At 37.6% G+C, this 13,693-nt stretch overlaps 1 protein-coding gene across 2 annotated transcripts in view; it reads left to right on the forward strand.

Moving 5' to 3' along the window:
* The window catches only part of MTA3 (metastasis associated 1 family member 3), a 135,590-nt gene extending 124,241 nt beyond the window's left edge, over nt 1-11,349 (forward strand). The window contains exon 19 of one of the 2 annotated variants that reach the window (XM_088053521.1): nt 7,215-11,349. In XM_088053521.1, coding sequence (XP_087909647.1) covers nt 7,215-7,350 — 136 coding nt within the window. In that variant the 3' untranslated portion in view covers nt 7,351-11,349. The remainder of the gene's footprint in view (nt 1-7,214) is intronic. The other variant, XM_005523379.3, reaches the window with a different exon arrangement.
* The last annotated feature ends 2,344 nt before the right edge of the window (nt 11,350-13,693 follow it).

Consider the following 13,693-nt stretch of genomic DNA (forward strand, 5'->3'; position numbering starts at 1 on the left):
AACTTTAAAATTCCGAGGTTGCCTCTTGCTTGATGTGAGACACCAGACAAGTAATTTAATTCAGCTTTCCTCTAACTCAACCATTTTGTCTGTAAGCTTGAGTAATATTGCTGTACACCTGCTCTTTAGGAGGCTGTGCAGTTTTTAATTAGCCAGTCCAACAAGAACTGAGAGATACTGATGTTAAAAGTGCTGGCCATAAATGTGGAGAGCAGGATGAGTGGCAAAAAATGAACCTGAACAGACCTTTGGTCACATAAATATCTAAAAATTTACAAAAATCTTCAACCTTTGACATGAAAATGACCTTAGAAGTTAGCATCAAATCATTCTGTGGCAAAGCTTTCCTCTGTCAATGCCACATTACAGGTTTCTAATCCATAATCTGCACTGGGGTTTCTGTGCGTGGAGAAATGCAGATTATGCAAGAGATTGATGGTGTGAAGCAGAGCCCCAGGGGATGGGCTTGTGAGGAAACTTTTGCTCTCCAAGTGTTTCTGGTAAGACTGAATAATTTTTATTTTTCAGCCCTTGCTTAATAGCAAGTATCCAGGATGTCAAGAACCTCCTCCAAATATGCCCTATTGGTACATATGTTATTCCAGGAAAAGCATATGCATAATTGATAAAAAGGAAGTATATTGTCAATCTTTTTGAGCCTCAGGTAGTATTATAATAAGCTGTAATATTATAAAGCACAGTGTTCAGGCCAAAAAACTTCAGATGAAGCATACCCTGAAATAATCAAAAATACTAATAATATTGTGGAAGTATAGCATCTCTTTTTTTTTTTTCCCCTGTGAAAAATATAATAGGGAGTTTTCTGTTATCTTGGACTTAAATGAGCATGTTTAGTTGACACAATAGTTTTGAAAGTTTTCAATGCAGTATTTAATGTTGCTGGTGAAATGGCACTTAATGCTTGTAGCCCAAGGCCAGAAACAGAGGTTGTATGTTCTGTACCTTTTGTAGTCTTAGAGTCTGAGATAATGCAGGAATTGTGAGTTAATATGCAAGGCTTGGCGAATAGTTGAAAGCAACATTGTATTCCAGTGTTAGCCAGCTCTCTCTGATGCACTTTTTCTTCAGTTTCTTGCTTGTCTCAGGAAAAATTATATGCTGCCATGTGGGTAATTTTTTCATCTCATAGCAGGTGATGTTTAATCAATATACAGAATGGCCATCCTGCTGCAGAATAAATAGATGGTTTTGAAAATTCCTCTTGATAGAGTAGGAATTCATCCTCACCCTGCTGCTATAGTTAAGAAGAATAAAGGAGTTGCTTTGAAATCTGCTGGTGTTTGTGCCTGTGAGCTGTGGAAGGCTTTCTGGCTCCCTGGATTCCCAGAGTGCTGGTGTATTGACACATCTGCAGTGATCTTGTGTGTTCCTTCCCCGAGAGGAGAGGTTAAGCAACCCTTTATTGGATAAAGCAGACTTCCTGCCTTGCAGCCTCTGCAGGGTAAGGTAACTAAGGGGAGGCTAATGAATTTCAGATAAAGTGCAGAGCAGCTGTCCTGTAGCTCAGGTTACAAGTCTGTTGGAACTGGATAGAAATAATTTCAATAGTAGATATTCAATAGTAGATGGACCTGTTGTTCTAGGCACTCTAGAAATGCACATAAAGAGATGGTTTCTGCTCCAAGGTGATTTTGATTTAAATCAGCAGCAGGTAGAAAGAAACAGAGGTGGCTTGTGCCATACAATAGGTTAGGCATGACACAGTCACAGAAGTCTGTACTTTAAACCCATGAGCTGGAATTTTCCTCCCAATAAAGAAAATTCTTTAACCCCATTATTAATGGCCTTGTATATATGCATTGTAGCTATAAGCTGTTGCTTTAAAACACAGAACATCAGAGAAGTCCGCAAGGTGATGCAGTATTTAAAAAAATACATTATCTTAAGCTATTTAGGAAGATCTGACACTGTAATCTGTAACTGGTGTGTCTCAAAGTTATTATTCATGGAGAACAGTCTTGCTCCATAAATATTGATAAAATATTGGAAGATAAATACTAGCAAAGGAAAACATTTCCTTGCTAGGAGGAGAAAAATAATATAAACTCTTAAAATATTTGAATAATGTTGGCGTGTCTACAGCAGCACCTCTTTAATCTCATAAAGGTTATATCACTCTATCTGCCATCTGTATGGGTTTTGTAATGTAACTATGTGGCTCATGGCAACAGCTTTCCAATAGTTCTATGCTTATTAAAGTCTTCCATTTTGTTTTTATAAATTAAAATTTCCTAAGGCCCTTGTTTTTAAAAGGTGTATCAGTGTCAACCCACTTCTGCCTTCCAAAACTATTTTTAACTAGTTTCTGTCATGTTGAGGTTAGATTAAATTTTTAATGCAGTATGGGAAAGCTTTATCCTGAAAGTGTTGAGGGGGAAAATAATGTCTAAAGCAGCAAGCCAAAGGGTTAAATAAAATACTTCTCATTTTCACACAGGTAGAAATGTAGGAAGTGCTGTGAGTCCTTCAGTCAGTAACATACCAGATTTCTAAGAATCAGTGCCTGCAGCTTCATCCTAGTTATATTCTCTTTCAGCAAGCAGCACTGAACACATTTTAGCCTTTCACTATATTTAAAAGCCTGTTGAAATTAATAAAAAGCCTATCAGCTTTCTAAGATAGAATCCCCTCCTGTAATTGAATCCATTGAATAGTTGAAACGTACCTCTGGATAAAAGAAACCCTCAGAGAAATAAGTGATTATTTAATCTAAAAACCATCAAGGAATTATGGTTATTCTTTTAAATAGTTGTTTTTCCTAAGTGGCCTTGAATTTGCACTGAAAATTTACATTGCACAAAATTTATGTTGCCCTGGAGCAGCAGCAACCTCACAAATATTTCTCTGGAATATGTTTTTTTCTTATTTTTTAGCTTTGTTTTCTTTCTGAATGGCTCTGTGGTTAGATTGATTGCAAGTTTCACACATGATTTGTGTGCCAGAACACAAAATTCTGCCAGTGCTGGCAGTATTTATGCATTGAGCACATTTTTGTGGCTGTTTACACTTGGAAAATCATGGCAGATACTTCATCCCAATGGAGAGATTACATGGAGCTTCAACTATGACTGTGCAGGAAATCAGTTTTCTTATGCCTGCTGCTGACCTGAGGGTGTTCCTTGTGCTACCAGCAATTGGATAACAATACATTGCCACAGAACCAGTTCTTACATATGAGGATGTTGCTCAAATGGCATCAGTCTAAAAAAGACTCAGGCAAAAATATCAAACTAATTTAGGGAGAGTGAGGAAAACAAAACTGTGTCCTTCAGCTTCAAACTCTGTAGCTAGGTTTGTATTAGGTCATTAGTGTATTTTTAGGGGAAACAGAGCACCAAAAGAAATTCTGGACCTTGGATTTAAGGAGGGTTATGGACATCTCACAAGTGAATGTGTGTTGAGGGCAATTCCTCTTCCTAGGAAAATGTTTCTTCCAAAACAAGGTTTGTCATCTGCTGAAATATCAGCCGGCCTTTGCATGCAATTAATTCCTTTCACTGTAGAAAATTCTCCCATAACTTGTATTTATTTATTACAGCTTCTTAAGTACTGTTGGTACAGCTGATAAGACCAAAGTCAGTGTAGTCATCACAACTCTGAGTCCAATGCAGAGGAGGCAAGACGGATGCACAACAGTTTATAAATAGCACAGTAACACTCTATATTAACAAACTTAAAGCAGGCAGTGCCTTCCAGTCCTACTAGAAAAGGTTTAAAAACACATTCTTGATTAACACCAGTTGGAGGCCTCTCTTTATTCTATTCGAGTTTAAAAATTGATGCTGTTTTAGTGTGTGGCAGAATTAGAGAAGGGAACTTTGAGTCAGCTTTTGCAAATTTTGCTCCCAGTTATCCTATTCCTGAGAAATCTGGACATAATAGATGATATAGGATTGTGCTTCACTTCAGCAGATGGTGAGTTACATGGAACACACTTGGATGCTGAGAAAGGGTTGGTTAATTATAATGACTTGCCTGATTAAATTTAAGCACGGCATAAATGCCCTGTACAGCATAACTATTATTTCTACCCACGAGGTTCCAGCCTGTGTATGAAACTTGAACAGAGACATTAGGTCTTCATCTAGACCTTTAATAAGACATATGTACATTTCCATACTTCTCTATGTGCCAAGGGTCTTGTGTACCTTTATCTGCATTAGAGCTCACTAACTAAAGTGTCATGAAGACATAGAGAATGCATATTATTGCTCCACATATATATATTGCAATATATATATCCACAATATATTGCTTACATTGCACCAGTGCATCACATTTGACTTAAAAATGAGCACAATGAGCTTTATATACTGATAAGTTAAATAGTTAATTCTCATACCTTTGGTCTCAAGAAGGCTAGAAATACAAAGCAAAGGCTTTAAAGTACTTTTGACTTTGCATTTCAAGCCTGTAATGCATCATGCTTCAAGAACTAGTACAAAAGTCAAAGGAAAAAGACAGGGAAAATGGCAATTAATCTGTCCTAACAACTACAAAGGATGTTACCAACGATACAGATATTAAAGCCATTTATTGCCATTGCCAGATAAAAGCTTTATGTAATTAAAACATATGGCTGGTGTTAACTGAAAGAGGGACAGGAAATTGAGCATTAAAATTGACTCTGCCCTTAGTTCACTGTATCTTTGGGAGAGGGCAAAGTGCTATGAGTGAAAGGGTGACAGCAACTTTATCTTTAAATATCCTGTCTTTTGTCAGCTATTATTGCAACCTGCATATTTAGGTGTTAAAAAGACTATGAAGAATTATAAAACCTGATGAATGCCTCTCAAAAAGCTAGACTGTATTTAGATGCTAAATTCTTCAATGTAAAGAATCCTGTCCCTTCACCTTCTATAATATTTGCAGTAAAAAGAACAGTTTTGGCTTTTAGAGAAATGATTGTTTAAATATAGCATGTAATATAGTCAGTGGAAATTTCCATTCTTCCAGTTTTATTTCTGAAAAGCTGTATCCCAGAAAGATAATTTCTGGAAGCATTTTCACAATCCTGTTTAAACAGAAGTGCTGGATTGCCTTTTAAGAGTACATACTAGATTATTTTTTTCTGACAGAGCATATAGAGCTAGTTTCATTTATACTCAGGGAGGAGTTGACCCTGTTTGTGACTTGCATGATATAATAATGTGATGACCTTTTTGTTCTGCCTTTTTTGTGCTGGTTTTGAACCAGTGTTTAATGGGAATAACTATATCTTTTACTTTACTGTCCATATAAAATAATGATGAATTGTAATCTCAAATCCTTTACTCTCCTTACATGTAGTGTCAGCTGCTAATTACTTTCATAAGCAGGAACCTCTTGGTGGTTTATCAAGTTGCCTTATTAAAAATTCAGAAAGGTAAACAATTATCAGATATTATTTGAACCTTGGGCTTCTCAAATGATTAATGACCACATACCTTCTGTAAATAAATGCAAAGTTTTGCAAGCAAATATATCCAAAAGGATCCAGTTCTGTAAGGTTTTTCTGAGATGATCTCCATTAGTAATCTGTGTGGGTAATAGCTATTGTCTAGTGACATGAATTTATAAAACCCAGCTCACTTGTTCTTTTAGATAGACACATTTCTGCCAGTCTGAGATTACATTTCTATGGTCTTACTGTTCTGGAAGGTATGCAATATCTTTGCAATCAACTTAATATCTTTTTTTGGCCTAATTTAAGATGACCGTATAAAGTGAACACTCAAACAGTAAGATTTTTTTCTCAGTGGGATTGTGAAACCTAACTTTCTGGTGATTCCTTTTCTTCTATTGTGCTTATTGCTGAATGGTTCTAAACCCTAATTTGGTATTCCAGGCCATGAAGACATCCTTCTTTTAAAAAGGAATACATCTCTGAACCTTTAAAATATATTAACCAAAATAGATGTATTTTCCAGGCTCCCTTTAACCTCTAATAGCAGAGAATGTTCTTCTTCTTTTTGTGTGCTTGTTATTTTCCCCCTTATGTTCTCTTCTGTGGCCCAGTTAGCTAACATGGAAACATACATCCCTGGGGAACACCCAACTTGTAGCTAACTGGTAACAGACTAGTATTTGAAATTTAATATGCAAATTGTTATTTTAGAATTCAATATAATTTATTTACAGCTGATCATGTGTTTTCAATATCACGTGCCACCATTTTTCAGTTTCAGAGGTAACAGCCCACTTAGATGAAAGGGAAAAGCCACTCCTTCAGTTACCATCTCAGAACCTTGATGCAGGTAGGCACCTCATCACCCTGTAGACTGCAGGTCGCATTTTCAAGTCAAAAAGTCCGAACTAGAAAGCCTGTTCTCATTAAGTATTAGAGGGCCCAGTTTGCTTCAATTCATTTCCATAAGCTCAAAATCCCTGTAATTTATAAAACTGCCTAAACGAAGGCTGGGATTCATGAGTAAATTCAGAAAACAGGTCATTTTCCAGCAGCATCTAATGTTCAGGTCTCTGCCAGTGAAGATGGTTTTTTGCATACTCTGTGTGTACCTTTTCTGTTTTCTGACACCATACCCTGGATACCCTCAGCATTGTGGTTATTGATTTATAATAGTAGAGACAGAGCAGTGGAAACATAGCAAGGATTTATGCTTCAAAATTAACTATCCTTGGATATTTAGGATTGCAATACAAACAACATGGCCACCTGGAGTTAATATGTTTCATTTATCAGCTGAAAGTCAAAAATGAAAGTGAATTTACTGCATCTGAATGGCACTAGTGCAAATGCCCAGAACTCTGGGTCGTGTGCTATCTGCAGAAATGGTACAGTGTAAATAAGAACAATTGCTCCCACTTTTACAGAGGTAGCACATTTATAGGGTGCTAACATGGTCCTTTCTTCTGTGGTCCTTTATTCCAGTATCGATATCAGATGTAAGGATTCACTACCTGGGCATTCTGGCCCAAGATTTCCTGTAATTAAATATTATTATTCAAATATTATCTAACACCAATTCACTTTTCGATGAATCATTATCAGACAACTCTGAATCATCAGGTGATGGACAGGGATGACTCTTGTTGACTGCAAGTCTCTTTTCCATGAACTAGCCTTCCTGCTCTGGTAAGAGTGTTTGTTATGTTTGTTATTGGCTCTTGTGCACTCTTCTGTTAAAGACTGAGATTTATCTTTTCTGTTGTCTCTCTCTTCCTTCCCTCCTTTCCTCCTTCCCTCCTTACAGAAAAATCCGTAAGAAGTTCACCAGATCACAGCTGAAAAGAGCTTCCAGAACACCTTGTTCTCCGATCCTTGCAAAGACAAAGTCTCTCATGAACAATAGGCAGGCCCGAACAGAGCCAGGATCCATCATATACTGAAGATATAACAGCATCAGCACCATAATAATGTCAAAATCGTGTTTAATTGTGAATGCAGACATAACAGGACTTCCCACATCTCTGAGACAGAAACATTGTGTGGACATATTGTGGCTGGGTTCTGTGTTCTGGGCAGGATCCAACAGCAGCCCTTGTTTTCCCTCATCTCTGCAAGGGCTACTTCTGGTTCACTGTACAGGCCTATCCTGAATTCCCTCCTATCCCAGACATCAGTGTTGGCTGGTCAGGGAGGGGCTCTTTGCACTGGTTCCACTGAATGGATGCAGAGTCCACCCATCACATTTGTCTATGCCTTCTAGTGACTCAACAAAAATATGCAGCTTTCAAAGTTATTGCTGTGTCTTCAAAGCAGGATTTAGCCTTGAGGGGTTGCATTTTCAAACAGAACTGCAAACTTGGAGTGTTCGTATTTTTCAGTATTTGCTTAAGCCACCTTGGATTTGATTTTCTAAACTGAATGTCCACAAGACAGGTATTATTCAGCAGTTCTGAAACTTAGACTGAATTAGGAAATGCCCATAATTAGTAGCCAATTTTGAAAATGTTTGCCGTATTAGATATGGTTAAAATTCTGGAAAGTATTATTTGTGACAGTATTTGAAAGCATCTGCCTATTTCTCTGGGTATTTTTTGCATTTCTTGAAGCCTATTCTGAATAGTGAAAACCAGCAGAATACCATTCCCAGAAAACATGAAGAAATAAATTATTTCCTATTAGTAATGTCTCTCCACAAAATAATTTCTACATTTTTATATGTCTGGATAAAAATATGTCTTGCAGAATGCTTTGAAGTTCATAAATGTAAGGCTACAGATGGATCCTTACCATGGAGAGATGATGTGCCTTTTGAAACTACTTGTAGGAAACTGTCAGTCTCCCTGAAGGTGGAAATGGCAACAGAGGCAGGTCTTTTTTTCTACTCAGGTACTTACAGGTGAACAATCTCTGCCCTACTTCGAAATCCAGAGAAAACCAGTGTGTAGCACTGCTGTGTGAACCTAGTTGGGATATGTCAGCAGTCTGAGGCAAGTTGTCCTTCAATAGGTTTGGATTCCATATGGCTTTTGAAGATGTGGTCAGACACTGAACATGTCATAGCAAACTGAGATGAGCTTCAAGACTTTTATTTGTCTCTCTTTACTAGGTAGCCCTTACAGTATAGTACAGATGTGAGGTTTTCATCCAGTTGTGGACATGCACCCAGCTTTGTGGTTAGAAAGACAAAGATGTAAGTGACATCTCACTCTTCTTCTGACCCCCCCCTCCCCAAATTATTTCCCCCTATGCATTTTATTGTTTCAGTCTGAAACATCTGTGATCTCAGCCTAAAACTAGCCATACTCTCTGTGTACAATTTTGAGCTCCTAAGACAGTCATCCAGATTCTTCTTCAAAGAAGAAAGCACCCTGACCTCTTGAAGGGACTTGCTGATGATTTTCTATAATGATGGATCCAGGTCTTGTCCACTGTCCTTCATCAGCAAGAAAAGGGTGGATATGAAGAGAGGTTGATGACATGAAGTGCTTGCTCCTAGTGCCCTGAACATATTAGTGAATGTCATTGATTCAGACTCAGTTGGAGAAGACCTGGGATTCATCTGCCTACAATACTTTCCAGTACCCACTGAAATGTGCAGTCCTAGGAGTCTCTTCTAGGCACAGGACTGCTTTTTTCTCTAAACAGGATGAGGGCTTTTTATCAGATAGCTGAGTGGAGACAATCTACTCTTATTATTAAGAATTGCCTTTATTAACTGCAACATATGGAAACACCTTCTGTATAATAGCTTCCTCACCCATTAGAATAAAGAAAACATGATTATTCAGCAATCTGTTTGACTAAAAGTATGAAAAACATGAACATAACGAGCTTTGTTGTCCTCAGACATCAGTGATATCACACACGGCAGACTCATTTTCAAAGTGTTGTTAGCTGTAAGGTGGTAGATTTTTTTACCCTGCCTTATTAAGCTTGTACTCAAATGATTTCTTTTAGTCAGTGTGCTCCAGTGTCTAGACAGTGTTTTGTAAAATCTCTGTGTGTTTCTGCTTTTGACAAAAGTGTTAGTATCCGTAATAGTCTGCTATGAAGTCATTTTTTCTTCTTTCCATCTGAGGAGAGAGAGACTGGTAACACAGCTCCCTGTCAGCAGCCGACTGCCTGATACTCCTGATACTGGTGTCTTTTGCATCAAATAGCCAAGGTAAAGAAGAATCCTGTGTGGCTTCAAGCTGAGGTGCTTCCTCTGGAAATAACGTTCCACCTCTGCCCGGCAGAGCCATTTCCCAGATTGCAACAGACTGGCCTTGGGGTGGGTAAGGCATGGAGGAGACAGATTGCTGGAAGGACTTCTGCTCTGTCCTTCAACTGTTCCGCATGCAGCTGCACTGAGACGTCCTCTCTCCCATACTCCTAGTGCACGGAGAAACTGCACACCATGCATTGCAACTTAGCCCTTGCCTGCTCTCTTCTCATCTTGCCTGTCCCTCAAGGTGTTCTCCGGAGATGGATGCAGGATTTACCTGTGAATTTTGGCTGAGAGTGTGGATGGAAGATTCGCTGAAGTCTTGTTCCTCCTGCTGGGTTTGGGCATAACGATTTACATTTTTTGTAGAAATCGTGAAAGTTCTCATCACAATATCATGCAATTCCACGCTTTCTGTTGAGCTAAAATATTTTTCACTGGCTGTGAGAAAAGATGACACATTCCTGTGTAAATTGAAACAGTATATCCACAACAAATCAGAACTCTGTACTTCTTTATCAATCTTCCTGAGTTACTTATTTTAAAATCAGCCAACATGTATCAGTCATCAACAATGACACTGAGTATAAACATGAACCTTGTAAGCAAGGACAAGAAGTTTGGTACTTACCATATGAGTGAGAGAATCTAGGCAGCAACAGTGCTGCATTTGCAATATGATTTATTTTTCTGTTAGCTAAATAAGAAATCCTTCTGAAAATTTGCCTCTCCACTTACAAATCTGGGGCTAGAAAACCATGCAAAATGCACAATCTCTTTGTGTCCAGTGGCCTCGTATAGAAAGTAGGAAGATTGTTTAATGTTTAAAATGTCTGTGTTGCCATTTTCAACTATATAGCTGCTCTGCTCTCTTGAAATATTGTGTATACTGTTTTCAGATTATTTTTAAAGGCCCCGACTTAGTGATGGAAGTTTTGATTCTGTAGGATGGAAAAAGAAAGTTTTGAAATACTTGAGATTGCCTGAAATGTGTTGGTCATATGAGAACATCTTTTAAGCCAGTGTTTTGATTAAAGGCAAATATAGCCTTTGTTTCTGCAGTCCAAACCTTGCAGCATATTATGAAAAACTGGGAATTGGAACTGAAATGTAGAACAAACAAGGAGTAGAAATGGTGAAATGGAGCCTGCACTTACAGAGTGTGCACTTTTTTAGTAACCTAAAGTAAGATTTATTTTTTTTAATAAACATAATTTCAACAGAGATACTTTCCTAATTATGAAGGCTTAAATAAAATGGAATGGCTGCACTGTAGTTTCTGATATAGTCACAGCATAATATGCCACAGCCTTTTGCAGAGAACAATTATAGTCCTTCAGAAATACTATATTACTGGACACAGTGTCTTTATGTATATGTATATGCTATGGTAATGGAATTGTTAGAATCCTTTGGAAATTTCAGCAAAATAATATCCATTTTTCATTTTCTTTTGGAGCGTCTTTATATAAACCTGTGTCTTCATAAGCCAGAGGGGTTGTCAAAAGATCTGAGTTTATATAACTGCATAGTGGATTTTTTTGGAGTAAGTCAGGACTTTTTTATTCAAATGTTGCATGTTGAGGGAGGAAACCTAATTTTGGAATACATGGGTTTTGGATAAGAATTTTGAGGTTGTACTATATAGTGATCAACAAATTTGCAGAATATGCTCCTGTTGCTCATAAAGATTTAACAGTTGGTACTGAAATACAGCATTGATTAAATAAAAATAAAAAGAAAAAAGGAAAAATTAAACAGTTGTCTTCTAAAATTTCTGTTGTTTAGACTAAAAGTGAATTTCTCAGTGGAATGGTAAAACTGGGAGGCTCAGTGTTGGGTGTTTGAGAATGTGGAGCGCCTTAGAATGAAACAGTACTATTTGATTTGCATTAAAGTGTCTTTGTGTACAAACTCTGTGACTCTTGGCCCTTTTTGCAGGAAACTAAATTTCTACATTGGTACTGTCATCCTGTTTTACAGTAGGCTATTGAGTAGTCAGAAGACTGAAGATTGGTGAACTCCATGAGAGTTTAAATTACAAGTAGATAACAAGAGGATGAGGAGAGAAGACTCAGAAATTGGGAAAAGTGAGACATGAGGTATTGATCCTTACACTGGAACACCAGAAGGCTGCTTAGGAAATGTAGGCAAGAGGACTCATAGTCCATAAAAGCAATACTAGAAGCTACAGGGCATTGCAGTCTTCAGTGAACTGGCCCATCTAAACTTCTCAGGTTGGTGTTAGTGTCAAACACTTTGTATCTTCATTTGGTAGCACCTGGAACTGCTGGCTTCTATGTAAATATGGAACATTATCTGAATTATCTTCTTTAATGACATCTAAGCTAATTTCTGCAAATTAATTGGATTTTTTTTTTTTAGAGGAGAATCATATAAAGGTCTTCTGAATTGAAGTAAGGACTGCTGCTTCACAGGTTTATTCAAGGCAACTGTTTCTATCTCCTAATTCCCCAGTCTGTCTTTGGGAATGCAGGATGCTTGGTCCACAGGCTAAATATTGTTTCAAATGTTTGTTTTAGAATGGATTATCTTTTTCTCCTTTCCTTCCCTCTGCCTCCTCCCCCAAAGACACCTGTGTAGATCCAAGTAGAAGAGCTCAAGTTCTTCTGTGGTGTTTGGATTTAATTGGCAAGATGAGTTTTATTTACTAGTCCTTCTGGGTGTGAAGCATTGGTATCCTGGAGGGGCTAATCTCTGGAAGCAGTCCTTTGCTCCAGAACTGAGGAACTGGCAATCTTCAACCAGGTTTGGACAGGCTTACAAGAAATCTCGGTAAAAAAGGAGCTCCAAGGCGCTCATTGCTTTCACAGTATGACTGTAAAGCCTTTCCCATGTCTAGTTGAAATAGGTATCTAAGGGACAACTTTAGTCTCTCAGTTCTTTGGTTTGCTGTAAAGGTATTGTTCACACATACAAAGCCTCAGCAATGAAAGGACATAAAATATTTCTTCTTCCCTTTGCACTAGCAGTCAGAAAAAAATAAAAATTATATATCTATATAGAAAATACTCCTTCAGTAAAAACCTAACAACCAAACAAACCAAACCCAAAAAAACAACAGCCTACCAAACAAAAAATCCATGGCTCTGCTGTGAGAGCAGAAGTTATTGGAGAGGGCATTTTGCTAAGAGCTGAGTTTTGTTTTTGTCCTTGGTATATGCAGAACATTCATAAACCACTGTAAATACAAAAAGCTTTTCTGTGAGGCTGGTCTGACACCATGACACTTTTCCATGAAGTCAGATGCATTATGGCTGCTTTATAAAGCAGGTAAGTAGTTGATGAATGAGTGTTACCAAATTAGTGTAAAAATCCTACGTGAGTTTTAGGGCCCTGTTATATTACAGCGACTTGTTGCCACTGTAGCAAGACCAAAGGTTCTTCAAATAGACATTAAAGTGTTGTCCTAAGCAGAGAGATCTTTATGGAAATTAAAATTCATTATTACTCATTTAAATGATGATAAAATCTAGATGCTGGGCCAAAGAACTGTCTGTGGCCAATAATATTTAAGATACACATTCAAATCAAAGTCCACTTTGTATAGCTGGGGTGTTCCTTAAGCATTGAAATTGGCACTGATATTCTAAGGATATTTGTTTTTAAATGGTTTAATGGAGTTTTTTTAAGGAAGAGAATTACCTTCAGGAAATAAACCTTGATCTGTACTGCTTTGGGCAATACAATAGGAAGAAAAGGTTTAGAGCCAGATTTTGATGCTTATTCTCTTCCTACCAAGTTGACAGTTCATGACTGCAGAATTTCCTCACCAAAACTAAGTCCTAGTGAGTCTGGAGGAACATGGCAACTCTTTAATTTATTTCTAGGGTTTGTTTTTTTCCCCTGCTGGCTAGCTATATTATTACTTTGGAGTTTTGCTTCTCAGTAATCTGAATCAATAGCTTTATTAATGAGGAGGAGGCAGTTCATATCACCTTTGGGTTAAAAGTGGCTCTTTCCCTAGTTTATTTTGCTTAGGCAAATAAAAACCATTTTGTATAATAATAGCAAAAAATAAAATAAAATAAAATTCACAGGCATTTGTGGGAAGC

This window comes from Pseudopodoces humilis, chromosome 3 (genome assembly GCF_049639895.1).
Source record: "Pseudopodoces humilis isolate 2021_Gansu_Grassland_sample_001 chromosome 3, ASM4963989v1, whole genome shotgun sequence".
Lineage (NCBI taxonomy): Eukaryota > Metazoa > Chordata > Aves > Passeriformes > Paridae > Pseudopodoces > Pseudopodoces humilis.